Source organism: Acomys russatus, chromosome 8, assembly GCF_903995435.1.
Source record: "Acomys russatus chromosome 8, mAcoRus1.1, whole genome shotgun sequence".
NCBI lineage: Eukaryota > Metazoa > Chordata > Mammalia > Rodentia > Muridae > Acomys > Acomys russatus.
The window spans coordinates 50550356-50568362 of NC_067144.1; the positions used below are offsets into that span (position 1 = coordinate 50550356).

The window sequence follows — 18007 nt, forward strand, 5'->3', positions numbered from 1 at the left end:
TCTCTACCTATTCCTTGGTTCTGTAATCTATCATGGTTTTAGCATTCCTTCCCAGGAGCCTGCATACTGTGCCACGACCCTTAGTCTTGGTTTAATCGTGAGTTTTCTATGCTGAAGCTGGGTTTGTTTTTCTACAGTCCTGTCCTTTGCTGAGGTAGATTATCTCCAGTCTCCATCTTTTCTGCTGACCAAGCATTTGTGTTTATTTTCAACATCTGTCTTACTGTTTACACAATAATCGTTGACAATCTGCTCATAGAATATACATGCATTTTTAAACTTGAGCTTTGAAGTCATATGGGTAGAAAGAGATTCCCTCATAGCAATCATATTTTTGTCATTATTTTTAGCAAGACAACTGACTGTGAATGTGCGGATGGTCACATGTAGGAAAGTGTGTATAGAAACTATAGATTTGAGAGCTACTCCATTTTCACAGACTAGTAGCTTTCTTCTGTTTCCCACCTAAGGATGGGGCCTTGTGTCGGATTAAGGACCATTCATGGTTTCTTGGATAAACTAAATGAGGTCAGCATGATGTACTTAATTTGTTCATGCCCTTCTTCTGGGTTTTCCCTAGGTCCTGGTACTAGGCCTCCATTCCAGGAAATGGGAAAAAAAGGGCTCCAAATTTTGTATTCTCTCAGCTACAATATTGCCTCTTCAGAGACAGTGGAAGATTGCTTGGTAAAGAGGCATTATTTGCTAAAACTTTGAAATAGAAATTCTGAATTAATTGAATGCTAACACCAAAAGGAAATCATTCACTGTCAGTAATGGTCATAATTTATTTTGAAAGTGGCAGCTGTTTTGACTTCTGTGCCGTATGGCATAGAGATGCTGACGTGCTCTGAAGCCAGCTAAATTAGAGATCGGTAGAGCGCCAGAAACTCAAACTTCAAGAGGTCCCATGGGCACTTGTGAGTTCATGTGCACATGCTGGGAAACACTCTGCTAAATAAATGATGTATATTACAAATACCAAATGTATATTTCTGAACCAGCACAGAGAGTTTTAGCCATTTATATGAGATTAATTTGAAGTTAATATGGAGAATATTTTTATTGTTTTAGATACTTACATTGGTAGATTTTGTTTACTTATCAAAATAGAAAAACAGCAAATTACTATTAAGATACATGAAACAAACTTAAAATACAAAGAAACAATCAATGAAAAACTTAGAGAAAAATACAGTATATTATTTTCAGGGTATTAGGAAATATATTCCTTAAAGCTCTGGGGTTAGTTTTCTTTCCTCCTTTACAATTTATTCTTTTCAAAACCCAAAAACTGTTCATTTCATTTGTAGAATGCTAAGACCAGTTTTCCTTTTTCTTACTAGTATGTGGCTTCCCTCAGATGGCTGAAGTCTATAGATCCTAGAACCCTGATGAAGGGCGGCAGGGAGGTCAGTGATGGGGATGAGAAATGGGGCATAGACTGTGAGAACTTAAAGTGCTGTTCATGTGTTTTCTGACTGCATATCCAGGAAGAAAAGTACTTTAGGGGACATGTCTAAATGTCTAATGTTTCCTTGTAGTGAGGCCCAAACTCCACAGTCAAAAGCGGTCCATGCGTCTAAATTATCCTTGGTAGGCAGGGACTCCACTTACGGCTACAATTGGATGTATAAGATAGTATAGAGAAATAAAAATCAAAAAGAATTCCTTTCCTTTCTTTCTTTCTTTCTTTTTTTCAGTTCTTAAAGAAGTAATTCACAGATGTCTAGACATTTAGGTGCTCTATATAAATCTGTTTCCTAACTGCATTTTTAAAGAAATACTTTCAGTGTATGACTAGGCGTTTTTGTCCTTGTATCTGTGTATTCCAAATATCTTACATTTATTTCAGGACATTTTATTCTTTCACCTATCACTGTGTTAATAATAAACTAAATGTGATTTTCAGTCTGAGCAACTGAACGCTTTCTCCTGTTGTGCCTTAGAAATATACAGTTGTTAAAAATGAAAGTAGCTAATGCTTTAGTCTTTTTTTTTTTTTTGCTCTAAGTTACATAGGCATCTATTTTTTCCTTTCTTTTACAGTGATTTATTTTTTAATGAAGTGTATGTGTGTGTGTGTTTCTGTGTGTGGGTGTGCTCACATGAGTGCTGGTGCCCATGGAGGCCAGAAGAGGGTTAGGATCCCCTGGAGCTGGATGACTTCATTAGTACTGGGAACCAAACTCAGGTCCTCTGGAAGAGCTGCTAAAATTTTAACTAGCGAACCATCTCTCTAGTCCCATCATCACTTTTTTCACGTTGGTTTTATGCAGTAGTTGATCTTTTAACATTTTGTCAGAAAAAAGGGGGAAGAAGTTATATTTTGTGATTACTTAGTTGGTTATTATTTTTGTTAATGCTTAATAAAATACTTTGAATTTTTATCAAGTATGCCCTCAACTAATAATAAATAAAAGTATATGTATAGGATGTCAACCTTTGCTTGTGAAAAATACATTTTGTTCCACATTTTCACCATTTATATATTTAATATATTTTATATACTTAAGTTGAAGCTTTATTGAACACCACATCTAAGTGTATTGTAAATGTCAAAATTATTGTTTAACCTCTTTAAATTTAAAGGTATATCTTCATTCCTCCTTCCCTCTCTCTCTCCTCTCTTTCTCTTTTTCTTTTTGCTAATTCCCCTTGTTCATTTGAACCCATTTAAATATAATGACAATATTAAATTTCTCCCATGTGAATCACTTTATTCTAAATATGAAAAGGAAAAGTTATAGAAACATTTTTTGAAAGACAATATTAATTTTACTGTTTTGTGTCTTTGCTGCCTATTTTAGCGAGTTGGGGGGGATTTATGATTAGTAATTTGAACGTGCCTGGAAGAGAACAGTTTCAAATAACTAACTGTATTGTGATGATCCTGGTATTGATTACTGCTTCTTCTTGTCTTCATTGTTACAGCCACCTGTGCCTGAGTCCATTATTAGAGGACTGCTTCTGTTCTTGACTATATTTTATAACGACAAGAAAATGTATACAAAAGTCAATTGACAAGAGGTCATCAATTGTTCTCAAGTTATATCTTAGACCATATAGTCATGGTCCTTACTACATGAAATATTTCTTTCCGTTCTCATTTTATGTCTATAATCATTTCTGTCCTTGTTTATATAAAACTATGTACAGTTCTCACTCTCCAATTACCACTTGTACCTGACAAAAATATGGACTTTTCTATTGAAGATAAGAGAAATAGTTATAGTGGCAAAATCAATATTTTGAGACTCTATTTGTAAGAGATTATATGAATGCTCAGAATTCAGCATTCCCACCATTAGCTAATTCTCTAATAATCATTAATAACTCTTAAAGAATCTATCTCCTTGTACATTAAATATTTATTTAAATGTTTTCTTAGCGTGTAAATCTTAGAATTCTAGATGGCCTTTGTGGTTTCTCTACACTTTTTTTTTTTCTATGTTGAATCATTTCTCTCCCCACCCACCTCCTTTGCACTTGAATTTTATTTCAATGGAATAGCACTTCGAGTGATTACTTAAGAATCATATTCATTCTTCAGTTGATTTAATTTATCACCAAATAGACTTTTATAATGATACTTAATAAAACATTTTCAAAAAACTTCAGCTCACGCGTGGTACTGCATCCTCTCTCCCATTTCTTCGGAATGTACGCCTTAGATCTTGTATTGCCATCATACCAGATTACAGCGTTGTTTACTTAACAGAATTCCAGCCTTCACTGCACATGGATGAACCTCTTTGAAACTCACTTTTTCAATAATGAAAACTTACTGATCCCCCCCCCCACCTCTTTTCACGGCTTTTTTTCTTTTATTACTATATTGATCCTTCCCTATCTTAGACATTTAAATCCTTTGTTTTTTATATCATAGGTAATTCATTGTGTTCTAGCCTAAGAAACCTAATCAATCCCTCCCCGATTACAACAGCTCAGCATTGTTCATTTTCTTTTGGCTTAGGTGAAGTTAACCTCACTCGCTCAGGGGTATCATTTTCAACACCTGCTTCTTAAGTCACAAATCATCCATTGGATTTTCTCTTTCTGTAGTAGCCTCCCTTTATAAGGTTTTTGTTCGGGTAATATACTTGAAATGAAGCAAGCACTTTATCAGTTCTGCTTAGTTGCTTCTTTATTTCTTAAATATTTGTCTCAGTAGAAAAGCAGTGATAGGGAAAATGCAGTCCTAATACTTATTATCTGGGTTAAAATGTTGGGGAACTGAGTGTAAGCCTTGGGGGACAGTAATTCTCTTTATAGTAAAGAAACACCTGTCTTTAAATCATTCTAAATAAGGACTTGCTTTTAGAAACTGCTATCCACTCATTTCCCTTTGTCAGTATTCTGCCATTTCTGTCTGCCATATTACAGAGATGAGTGTTTATGTCTGTAATTATATAATTGGTCTTAAGCCTATAGCAAATAATTGAATATTTTGCCTAAAAAAAAAAAAAAAAAAAAAAAAAAAAAAGGTCCATTCTTGTCCAATGTGGTGTGTTTTTTTACCTTAAAGTTTGGTATATACTTTTTTGGTTTGATAGTGATTACAGATTTGTTTTGTGGCCAATGTGGTTAATCTTTGAAACAGTTCTGTTCTAATCAGTTTAATTTGCTTAGAGGAGGCTTTTCACTATTTGTACAAAAATTCTTATGGACTCAACTTGGGCAAGGCTTTGTTCTTTCTTTTTCATTGAATAAAGAAAACTAACTTGCCATAGTATGTTTCTTTTTATTTTCTTTTATTCTTTTGTATATATTAAATAAGGCTTAAATAATATGAGCTGTATAATAATTATAAAATAATAAGATAAGTGTCTCTACCAAGAAGTTATTGGTTTCGTAGCTAAGGTACTAGCCATGCTATCTTCTCTCCTTCTTCCCTCTGCGTAGCACTTACTGCTGTGTAACACAAGACACAGGGGCTTAGTCTAACCATTTGATCTCTTGTCCACTTCTCAGCCTTATCTCTCATTATAGTCAGACGGGACACGGAGGATTTTTTTTTATATGCACATGGTTTACATAAGTTTATTTGACTGAGATTATGAAACAAAGATGGAGGTCTCTAAAACATAGGAGCCTTGGAATCAATATAAAACTATTGAAAAATGAGGTTTTAAAAAATAGCTATGCTTATTTAGTACTCAAAAGGGTTCAGTATACTAGTAGTGGTAATATCATTTATAGACTGAATACAACTCAAGTTTATAAAAATTTATTCATGAAGTCATCATTTATATATCAGAGCCCTAGATTATTCATTATTGCATTAGTCAAGATGTTCTGGATGAAGAGAAACAATAGAATAATAAATACATAAAGGGTTTTATGGGATGGCTTACATAATAAGAGCTGAATAAAACAATAATGGATATGTGCATGCTTTTGAGTTTGAGAGCCCAGTAGCTGCTCAGTCCATGAAGCTGGCTTGCTCTACAGTCCCAGTGTAGTGCTGAAGGTGTGAAAGATTGCTGGTGAAGACACTGCTATCTAGTCCTTTGCTAAAAGTGGAAGACTCTGCTAGTAGTAGCAGCCACAGCAACAACACATAGGCATGTTCATCAGCAAAAAGTGAAGGCAGGCAAGTCAGCCTCTCTGCCTTTTCTGTGGCCTCCTTAGTTCTTGGTGACCACTGGAAAATGCCACTAGCTCTGGGGTAGGGTCTGCCCTCCGCAGTTAGATCTTCCTTGAAGTGGACACACAGAGCTGTCCAGATATGATGTCTTAGTGATTCCATATGGAGTAAAGAAGAGAAGACTGTTTATTCATCACGAGAATCTTGGAAACATTGTGGCTATCTTTATACACCTTCCTCACTAACAGAAATGCAAAGTTAAAGTTCATAATCAAACACATTCAAATATTAGAAAATATTTCTAATTTTCATCCTTTTTTTTTTTTTTTTTTTTTTTTTTTTTTTGAGACAAGGTTTCTCTGTGTAGCCTTGGCTGTCCTAGACTCACTTTGTAGACCAGGCTGGCCTAAGAACTCACAGTGATCCGCCAGCCTCTGCCTCCTGAGTGCTGGGATTAAAGGCGTGCGCCACCACGCCCGGCTCTCATCCTTTTAGTTAGAAAATCCAGAATGTGATGATGTGGTGTTACAAACTTGGAATTTCAACAGCCTGGAGACAGGCAGAATTGTAAAATTAAGGTTATAGACCTTGTCTCAAAAAACAAAATAAAAGAGAAAATAATGTATTTTCTTCAGTAAATATTTTTCCTTGTGCTGGAGTTGGTGATGTACAATCCAAACAAAAACAAAAAACCAAACCAAATCCGCCACCGCCACCACCAACCCAAAACAATACTAATTAAAAAATATTTTAACGTGAATTTATGTGTGTGTGTGTGTGTGTGTGTGTGTGTGAGAGAGAGAGAGAGAGAGAGAGAGAGAGAGAGAGAGAGAGAGAGAGAGAGAGAGAGACAGAGAGAGAGAGAGACAGAGACAGAGACAGAGACAGAGACAGAGACACAGAGACACAGACACAGAGAGACAGAGAGGCAGAAAGAGAAAGAGTGGAGACAGAAACAAACAGATATGTGACATTTAGAGTATTGGCCATTCAGATATGTAGTCATATGCATGATAAATGCTGATAACAGACACTGCACACAGGCTTGGATGTACTCAATATGAATTCGAATATTTTTATGCTACTGGGTACTTTATAGGCCAAAACTAAGTCACTACAGTGTAGGCATTATATATATATATATACATTTATATTATGTTTATTATTAAATTTATATTATGTTTAAGTGTACATGTATGATAACATCACTTAATCAGAAAAGTTGGAATACAGGAAGGAACACTTAGAAATAGTTTCTTTCATAATATCGTTTTGTTTTACTCCCAACAGACTTCCCCCCTTTGGTAAATTACTTTCTTCTTTTAATACGAGACTTTGGTGGTTTAATATGGGCAAATCGAATATTATTTTATATCTGCATTTTTCCCTCTGTGCTATATGTTCAGTCATGAAACTGGAGTCTCTTTCAGCACCATCTTCTAGAAAATGCTAACAAGTGGCTTGTTATAACTAGCCATGTCCCTGTTTTTATGCAGAACTGCTGGCCACCTGAAGAGAATCCTTATTTCAATAATTTTCCAGTACATGGGAATTCATGTGTTTGAAAGAAAGATTTCAAAAGCTATCCCATACATGAAGGAGCACTGATTAATTAATTAATTATTTAATTTTTTAAGATAGTGGCCATTTTCTACATTTTTTGTATTGTATAGCTGAATTCCAGATAATATTTTCGAAATAAAATTTGAGTTCACACAGTTCATTGAAGTCAATACTTACATCTAGAGGTTTCTTTTATTGACTCCTTTATTATGATAATGTCCCTTATGCTATATATAAGTAACATGGTTTGGTTTATTAAATGAAAAGCTATTCTAAAATAATTAACACTTATAGCAATATTATAAAATTATAATTTCACAAATTATTTGCCATATAAATGCTATTATGATGTAATACCTATTACTGTACTGATTCATACTTTTCCTGTTTTTAACATTTAGATGTTTTTCAAGTTTTATTAATATAATCAGTAAATGATTACTAGACAAGGACATCATTTATATAGACACACTGAGATTGTTTTCCTGGACCAAGTTACATAATTAATTGCCTTGAAATTATTGTTTTTTGGAGCTCTGTTACTCTGATAAATCATTCTTAAGGGACTTTTGTACTCAATAGCTGTGAATAACTTCTTCTGTATGAAATTATCAAGTGAAAATTTTGTCCCCATTCATTAGTAAATGCTAAAAGATCAACTTATTACAATATGCAAGGATACTATCACCTGAACCTTGCTAAATGGAATCAGAAGTTATTGGAACCTTGGAAATATTCAGGAAGTTCAATACTTCCCCCCAAACAGTTGTAAAGAAAATTACATACAAAAAGATGTTTTCTTCCTTTCTTAGGCTTTCACTTGGATATGTTTATCATAGTACTTTTGTTTTGTTTTTTGTTTTTTGAGACAGGGTTTCTCTGTGTAGCCTTGGCTGTCCTGGACTCTTAATTGGTTTCTGAGAATAAAGACATTGGGAAGACACACTGAGAGTGAAGTGTTTAACCAGACAAGTTTTGCTAGACTGGTAGACACAAGGAAGTCATTAGAAAGTTATTATGTAACAATCACATAAGTTTTCCGTTTGGTGGAAAGCTTTGCTCTATATATCATCTTGACCTTTCTATGAAAGAAGAAGAAAATATGAGAAAGTGATACATTCATTGAATGAACAAACAATCTGTGTAGGTGTGGCCTTTGATTATATCTTAAAGACAACCTTGTGATGTTTCCTGTTACCACTTCATGGATTCTGGCAGACAGTTCGGGATTCCCAGGTTGAAGACAGGCGACTGATTACTCAGAGCCCTAAAGAAGTTGAGTACCATGTTTTCAATGGTTCTTCATTTTTAAGCCACACACAAATGAAACTGTAGGCCCAACCGACTAGAACTTACTGAGTGCTGTTGTATCATTGTAGTGGGTGGGCGAGTTTGGAAATAGCCAATTTTTTTTTTTTTATATAGCATTCAGTAAGTCTGTCCGCTTTATGGTTTTCACTGAGATGACTCGACCTTAAGAAATGGTGTCCACATCAGCAGTAGGGCATCACATTCTTTCTGTAACTGAACAAAGTGTGGGAGCATGGATCCTTATAGTGTGTCTGTTTATTCTGGCACTTTTAACTAAGTGGCTTTTAATGATATCCTAGTGTATAGGAAAGTCAGCAAAACCATAATCCAAAATGATGCTTTGTTCTGTTCACGAAAGCTAGAGGTGTGTAAACAGTGCCTCTCAACCTGTGGGTCAGGGTCAAAGGATCCTTCCACGGGGTGGCATATCAGATAACTGTGCATATCAGATATTCTTCATTATAGTTCATAACAGTAACAAAATTACAATTATGGAATAGCAAAGAAATTATTTTATGATTGGCGGCCACCACAACATCAGAAACTGTATTAAAGGGTCGCAGCATTAGGAGGTTAAGAACCACTGCATTCTCCACCGTTGAGTGGAGAAGGAGATCTGACTTTCACACAAACTCTGGTGCCCCATATTTGACCACGTCCCTTGGATGGGGACTCCTGGTGGCACTCAGAGGAAGGATAATAGGTCACCAAGAAGAGACTCGATACCCTATGAGCATATACAGGGGGAGGAGGTCCCCCTCACTCACAGACATAGGGGAGGGGAATAGGGGGGGAGCGGGAGAGGGGAGGAATGGGAGGATAGAAGGGGTGGGCTAACAACTGAGATGTAATTTGAATAAATTAATAATAAAAAAAAGGGGGAAAAAAAGAACCACTGCATTAGAGTAATACCATTCCCTGGTTATAGTATTTTATTTCCATTTAATGACTTTTAAATTGTGTTTATATGTATGTACATGTCGAATGTTAAACCATTTTACTCATTCAGCATATGAAAATGTTATAACTTATTCCTACAAAGGAATAAAGGAAGTGATGACTGTATATAACTCTTTTTTCCCAATCCTGAGGAAGAGGAATCTTTCCTGTGGGTGATTGACTTACTGATAGAAATATCAAAATAATTCTGTCTTTTTAATATGTATGATGTGTTTAATTAATTACTCTAATAGTTGCTTTGCAATAATGGAAATTAGAAGATGATCATATGATATGCAATTTATAAATAACTTTAAGAATCACATAGTAATACCAGATGAACAAAGTATTTAAATATGTTTTTGTGGACACACACCTGGGAGTGCGCCTAAATTCTTAGTGCATTCTGCTTCCCTATATGGAACCATGCTTATGAACTACTGTTTGCTTCTTTAGAGCTGTGGACATACTTTAAGCCAGTCCTGTCTCTTTTTCTTTTTAGGTAGTTATTACTAGTAAGAGTGGTGAGATACTGTACCGCATCTCACCGTGGGCAAAGCATGTGGTGCGTGAAAACAACAATGTGAATTATGATTGGATACACTGGGATCCAGAAGACCCATATAAAGTGAGAATGGCAGATTTTAAATATTTGTTTATTTCAGTATTTCTAAGGAAATTAAGTTTTACTTTCATAGCTTCTATAACAATGCTCAATTTTTTTCTTCTTCTCCTTGCTTAGTGTTTTGCATGCTAGTGTTCCTACATAATAATATTTTATCAAAGTCTGTCATATCTAGCCAATGAAACATTGAAGTAATTTTTTCTCATTTCCTATTTTGAAATTAGTGAAAGCCAGTAAATTTCTATGTATGTAACAAGAAGGAATATTTGAGTTACAATTTCCAACTTACAAAGATTTAAATAATGTAATATTTCTTACTACTAGAGATGTATAAATGGATTAGTATAGTTATGTAAAGGGAAGTGTGATGGTAGACTATCTAATAAATATATTATGGGAACTTTTTTCATAGCTCATATACATTTGTGTGTATATATATATATTAGATTAATTATATATTAGATAATACATATATATTAGAACTAATTTTCTAGGCTTTTGTATGACTCAATTTTGCTAATGAATGGCTTGTATTAAGTAATTACATTTTATGTGCCTATCAAAACTCTATGCTTATTTTTAAGGCTTAAGCTAAAAAAGAAAAAATATCTCTGCAGCCAGCAATGCTATATGAACCATTACATTATTTTGATAAAATGGGCTTGTTAATACCATCCTGGAGATGATTAAGAAGTAGTGCATGCAGCCATTGCATTTGCTGTGGGAGACTAGTCATGGATGTTTCTCTGAGATCACTCACTTTTTCCCTTCCCATGCTTGATTAGTTAGTGTTGCAACTGAATTCTTGGTTTAATTCCATGTGGAATTTCATATTCTGTAGTTCAAGCATTCCAGACCTAAGAAACCACGAAGTCTAAGAATTTATGAATCTCATGTGGGAATTTCTTCTCCTGAAGGAAAAATAGCTTCTTATAAACATTTTACAAGCAATGTACTACCAAGAATCAAAGACCTTGGTAAGTAATAATTGTGATTTTTATTCAGATAAAATTTTAATGAGACTGTTCTCTCATTAAAAAAGCTAATTACAAGTGTCTCTTTTTTGTGTTAAGAGATTAAATATGTAATAGAAATGCATTTTATTTTAGGCCTTTCCAATTGCTCTGTAATAGTGATAGCACAGAAAAGAGAAATGGAATAAGATAGAGCATAAGCATTCAAGATATTATTCCAATTTCAATTTAAAGTAATGTGAACCGATGGCTTCCAAATTGTAGATAAATATGCAAGTGTAATTACTTTCCTACAGAAGATAACCTTTATCATTTGACGTGGTCATTGATTATAGCCTGTCCATTTTAGTATTTTACAGAGAAAAAAGTATTTATCTGTAAGGTTTCTGGAACTCACTTTGGGTCAGTTATTATATAGTGTTAATAGCTGGATGGCTTTTTTCACAAACAATTCTGGGCCACATTTGAAACACATTGAGATGTCCAAGTATCTGACTACCGTGACATAGACCGTCTTCCGAAAAGCAGGAGAATGAATGGCATTTGGCTGACTACTTGCTTCAGTAGACATTCTATCTATTATTTTTCTTTTTATAGATAATGCTGTTCATAAAAAAAAATTCTGGGGCATATTTGGTACCTGCTGCAATAGTTAGATGGGAAGAAAAAGTACATTTAATCATCTCACTTCTGCCAGGGAGTTTAGTTTTTAGCTAAAGGAAAGATTTAAATTCAAGTCAGGGTTAAACTTTTCATTTATGTATAGGTCCTAATTATCTGTGATTTTGAACTACAATTCTAGAACCAAAATTAATTAAATTTACCGGGAGCATTAGTGGATAGGAATCATGTTATAATGACTCATTGAAGAAGTTCTTTCCTTTCCACATGTGTACAGCATTAGCAGCGCCAGGTTCTCCTCGGCAACCTTGTTTGAGTTGCCTAGCACCACACATAGAAATCACACAAAGGGAGGCATGATTAGTGCTACTCAAATACACATGGAATGTGAGCTGCTGCTCTATGAGAATAATACCTGTTAAGTAATAGAGAATGAACAGAAAACTCTGAGTTTATTCTAACGTATATGATAATTGATGTCTATCATTTGAGCAAGTTTCAAGAACCAAGTTTCTGTCAGGGCTATGAGTAAAATCCTTTCCCTCTTTTAGCAATGTGCCAGATGTTGAGACAGGGGAGAAATGCTTCAACTATGTAAATTCCTAATCCTAAATTTATATTTGTAACTGTTAGGGAATCCATGATGTACTAAAATACAGTCAGTAGAAACTGCAACACAGCAACCAAAGAGAAGGAAATTAATTTGGACCTGCTTTTCGCATAAGTTCAGTTATATTTTTAGATGCCTTGTTAGTCAATCTGCTTTTATGTGCTCCTTAAAAAACCTTAAGCCCCTACCCAGATCTAGCCAATGGGCAGAACATTCTCTACAGTTGAGTGCAGAGTGGGATATGACTTTCTCACGTACTCTGGTGCCTCATATTTGACCACGTCCCCTGGAGGGGGAGACCTGGTGGCACTCAGAGGAAGGATAGCACGTTACCAAGAAGAGACTTGATACCCTATGAGCATATACAGGGGGAAAAGGTCCTCCTCAGTCACAGTCATAGGGGAGGGGAGTAAGGGGAAAATGGGAGGGAGGGAAGAATGGGAGGATATAAGGGATGGGATAATCATTGAGATGTAACAAGAATAAATTAATAAAAAATAAAAAATAAAAAAATGTGAGGCTTCTATGAATTGGACATTAGGAAAATAAGAATATGTAGTGTGTGTTTTGCAGAAATGTAATTTCTGAGCAACCGGATCATATGTGAAAAATTATTGAATTGTACTTGGAAGAAAAAAAAACTGAGTTTTATAAAGCTTTTCTATTTCTCTATTTTCTTTATAAAATCAGGAGGTTTTGTCTTTTTCTGTTATGTACTTGTGGATAATTACACCACTATTATGAATATTTGAATTGCTACCTTTGAGTGACTTTGTTTACCACTAGAGAAAAACGTATTCAGATAGTGAAAGAAAAGCTGTGGGTTTGGCGAGTGATTGTGCGTGCGCATGAAACACACATTTTTTGCTGTTGAATAATCCCATAGGGACATTACTCCTGGCTTCAAAAGAGCTATTTTGTAGAAAAAAAATGAATCTGCTAATATTTATTAAACCATATGGTAAGATGTCTGAATCATAATGAAAAGAGGCGAAGCAAAAAGCATATATCATGCAATCAGTTACTTTTATTGAACCTCATAATCTTCAGTATGGATATTACAAGTAAAACTGAAGTTTAGCATATGCAGATTTCCATGTTTAATATTCTAAAGCAAAATTATGTGTACATTTGCATATCATTTGTCGGTATTAAAATGAAGACATTTCAAATAACTAGGAAGAGTGTGGCTCTAAGAAACAAATGTCCAAATTGTGTTAGAAGGTCAGACAAGTAAATTGTGGCGAAGTAATAGAACTGCATGATGAGTCCAGCTTCCAGACTCTTTGTTAAAGTTATGTCTTCAGAACATGCAATTGTTATTGTTTTTTACATGTAGTTTGATTTTCTTTGGGTTTTGTGTATATAGGATACAACTGCATTCAGTTGATGGCAATCATGGAACATGCTTACTATGCCAGTTTTGGATACCAAATCACTAGTTTTTTCGCAGCTTCAAGGTAAAATGAATATTTCATCTGCATGTGTATTTCAAACAGTATAATCAAGTTGAATTTTAACATTTAACCTAGTTTTCTTTTGTAGCCTCATTTATGGTTAATGGTTAATGGAAGCTGAACGTTTTCTTTGTCTGAGGTTATTCACTTTCTTCAGGTCAATGTAGCCTTGTTTGGCCTAGATTTAATGTCAGGTTTCATGCAATGAGGTCAACTGATGAATGCCTCCATCTTCTTTGGAGGCACATACTTTGTCAGAAGCTGTCCTGTGCAGGCCAGTGCTAAAGAGCTCACACATTTCTGTAGGAAGAGATTGGTGTAAGGTAGGCCTGTAGGTAGGATGCACAATTCACAGCTAGACTGCTCCTTTCCCTCTTAAACCTACTAGAATACAGATCTGTGGGAAGAAAGACTACACAAAATGGTCCCATGTGCCTTTGATTATCACAAACCCAACCTTAATTCTGCCACATGTAGTTTACAGTTTGGGAAATAGACATTAATTTAGTACCCATACATATAATGTTTTCCATTGTTACCAACAGTTAAACAATTGCTATTATAATACCCCACATTTAAATCTGATATGATATTTGAAATGGAACAAACAATAACATAGCTGAGAAAGGTTAGAGTGGGTTTAAGAATAAAATAGAGCAGGGCGTGGTGGCACACGCCAGTATTCCCAGCACTTGGGAGGCAGGGACAGGTGTATCTCTGTGAGTTCCAGGCCAGTCTGGTCTACAAAGTAAGTTCAGGACAGTCAGGTTACACAGAGAAACTCTGTCTTAAAAAAAAAAAAAGAATATAATAGTGTAGAAATGGACACTAACCAATTTCCTTACATCTCCCTGTACTTTTTTTGTGTAACCTACCAATATATACATCTCTAAGTACTTTATGCCTGTTATTTTCTGAATTCATCCAATAAGCTGTCTATTCTCGACTAAAACTTGTGTTTGTTAAAGCTACTGATGACCTTTACACCTGAAATAAAGTGACTTTTCTTTTACTTGAACTGTCAGAATCATTTGACACGGCCACTTTCTTTCACCTCCTTCCAAGGTTTTTATTTTTCTTTTTAATTCCTGAACACGATATCCTGCTGTGGCATCTCTCACCTCGCTATTTGTTTATTTTCTTTTGTTCCTTCTGCTCTTTGACTTTCATCTTTCTGATCAGTAGGAAATGCTCTAGTTCCAGTCTGTCCAGTGTTTATACATTCCTTTGGCTTTAATACACTTTCTACCCAAACTCCTAAGTTGACGTTTCTAGTTCATATACGTTGTGTTCTTCAGCACACCGTATTTTTAATAAATGTTACAGATTAAATTCCTCAGCATGTCCTCTACCCTCCTTCCCCATCATATTTCTAATTCAATAAGTGACATTTTCATTTTCTAATTGTCTAAGCAAGAATTTTGGCATTATACTTACTCTGTTTCTGTCCGTTTTCGTATCCTACATGTTATGAAACTTAACCATCTGCCAGATCCTAAATCTGGCTGCTCACCTGCCCTAGTGCTCCTACTCCGGTCCACATTGCCAGTCTTTTACCTGGCTCGTTTCAGTAATTCTTTATTGGTCATTTCAATTCTTTCTCCTTCATTAAGTTTGTCTTGATTCTAATATCTGTTTTCTGCACTATAGCCTAAATAAAGCATTTAAAGATGAATGTTAAGTTATATGAATCTTCTGCTCATATTCTCTCCCAGTGATTTAATATCTCTTTTAGAAAGCCACAGATGTCCATTCGTCATGTGACAGCGTTTATTAAACATTTTTTCTCTCTCTGTCTCTTCAATTTTATTTCATATCTCCCTTAGTCTTCATATGCTTTTAGCTCACTCCAGCCTGTTTGCTCCTGTACCTATACTCACTCTCTGGATAGTTCCCTTGTAGATATTTTTATGACTTTTCCTCACTCCTTTTTTGCTCAGTATCAGCAATAAACACCATTCACTGATGACTGTTTTGAGATATTTTTTTCTCATTTTACCTTGGGAAAATTATTTGCTACATTATTCTTCATATGTTGTTCATGTTTCTGTCTCCTCTTCTTCATGTACATTATAAAACAGTGATATCAAAAATGTTCAATGTGCAGTCTCCAGAATGTGGAGAATTCTATGGCTGATAGTAGATATCTTAATACACATTTGATGAACAAAGAAAAAAAATGAAAGAAATATGTTAATGAAACGTAGGGCTGCATAGTTATTGGGCATGTTGTTCAGTGAGTAGAACCAACTCAGTGTGGCTATTACATTGAGAGGAAGGGATAGAGTGATGCAGGAGAAATGACCTTCTCATGACCTTAGAATCACAGTATTTTTCTAGAAGGTAACATGATTTGTTTTACCTTCTTAGTGGCTGCTCTAAATTGCCTAGTAGAGCTGCTCATTAGCAGAATAGCTATTTGCTAAGCACTGTACTATGTCATGAAAAGGCACATATACACAGTTTCTTCTATGAAGGAGCATGTCAGCTGATGGGAAGAGAGATCATGGTCATTTATGTGTCTAGAGGGTAAAGTTGACCCATGAAAGATAGTAACATGAAGATTTCCCTGAAGTGATAGAAAGCCTTGCAGGAAGAGACTTTTGTTTCTACTATTGGTAGACCAGGAGACATTGTATAAGATACCCATCTTTTCTGCATGTGTGAACGGTTGGTCAAACATATCCTGTTATTCTCTTGGCCCTCTAATTCTGGGTATATTCTGGTTTAGGAACAAATGCAGAATGGAAATCTTTGAGTACTTTGATGAAAGAAGGATTCTAAAGGCCCTTTATCATCAGCTCAGTTGTATGCAGTCAGAGGGACGAGCAGCTGGAAAGCATCAGTGACCATTGGCTTGGCTTGTTTATAGAAGTTAGAAGCCCTGAGGATAAAAACATAGACTTTAATTATTTTGTCTATCTCAAATGCAAATTTTATTTAGCATATCAGTTCCATTTAATAGCTTTCGTTAATTAATATTTTTATTTAATGCCTTTAATTTTCTTTGTAATAAGTAACACCTTCTAGTGTATATAACTACAATCATACTGCATTTGTCTGTTTAAAATATTTAATACTATGCTGAGCATAGTCATTGTTGTATAGTTGTTGTTTGCTTTCAATGTTGTGTAATGATTTCCTCTGGCCTTTCCCTTTAGTCGTTATGGAACTCCTGAAGAGCTGAAAGAACTTGTTGACACAGCACATTCAATGGGCATCATAGTCCTCTTAGATGTGGTACATAGCCATGCCTCAAAAAATTCAGAGGATGGGCTAAACATGTTTGATGGGACTGATTCTTGTTATTTTCATTCTGGACCCAGAGGGACCCATGATCTTTGGGATAGTAGATTATTTATCTATTCCAGGTAAGTGCATATAACATGGCATTTGTTGTTGTTTTCTATTAATTTCAAGTATTTTTAATAATGCTTTTAGTTCGATTGTTAGATATTATGTAAAGTATTTTAATTGTTGTACAGTCCATTGATTTATGGCATATTATGTTAAATTTCAAGTTTATAAATATGTATCCTAAAATATTTTGGTGATAGTAACACTTAAAAGTTTTAATGTGAGTCATTTAAAGAAATACTCATTGCTTTAAGTAGGTCACTTAAAACTCATATTTTATGTCTTCTTATGTCAGCAGTAGCTCAGTAGTTCTGTTTGCAGATCATTTACTAAACACAAATGAGATTATTTTATACAAATCCTATTTCAGAATAAATAACCTAAGTTTTACAATTTTAAAAGATGAGAAAATTTGCTAGCCTGCCATCTATCAGCTGTCTATTTTTCTATCTATCTATCTATCTATCTATCTATCTATCTATCTATCTATCTATCTATCTACAAGACTATTTTAGCTGATAAAGGTTCTAGTTACTTACAGAATATTTGCATGCATTTTGTCCTTAACCCATATCATAAGACTGGGTATGGAATTTTCAACTTATTGTATCCAAATTTAAAGGATTTCACATTGTGGAATATCATATACATAGAGAAGCTGAATATTAGGTACCAGAATCTTTACTACTTTCAAAATGAATGACATCATGTATTCATTATATTTCTACTATGGTACATAATGAATATTAATGCAAAGCATTGTGTTTTCTATTTTTGTCATATTATGCTATTTAAATTTAACCAGCTAAAATGTTCTCAATGTTGGAGAGCATCTCTTCCTGGCAGCTCACATGGTCTTTGTTTCTCTAGGTGGTTTGACTGGTCCCTGTTCTTTCAAATGTTTTGTTTTAAGCCCTGTATAAGCAGCCCAGCTTGTCTGACAATGATTCTCAGCTTATA

The 18007-nt window shown here is 34.7% G+C and overlaps 1 protein-coding gene across 1 annotated transcript in view; it reads left to right on the forward strand.

The window, feature by feature from the left end:
- Nucleotides 1-17094, forward strand: part of LOC127192808 (1,4-alpha-glucan-branching enzyme) — a 115476-nt gene extending 98382 nt beyond the window's left edge. The window contains exons 4-7 of the mRNA XM_051150134.1: nt 9906-10031; nt 10870-11005; nt 13603-13693; nt 16852-17094. Of these exons, the coding sequence (XP_051006091.1) occupies nt 9906-10031; nt 10870-11005; nt 13603-13693; nt 16852-17065 (567 nt within the window). The 3' untranslated portion in view covers nt 17066-17094. The remainder of the gene's footprint in view (nt 1-9905; nt 10032-10869; nt 11006-13602; nt 13694-16851) is intronic.
- Nucleotides 17095-18007: the final 913 nt, after the last annotated feature.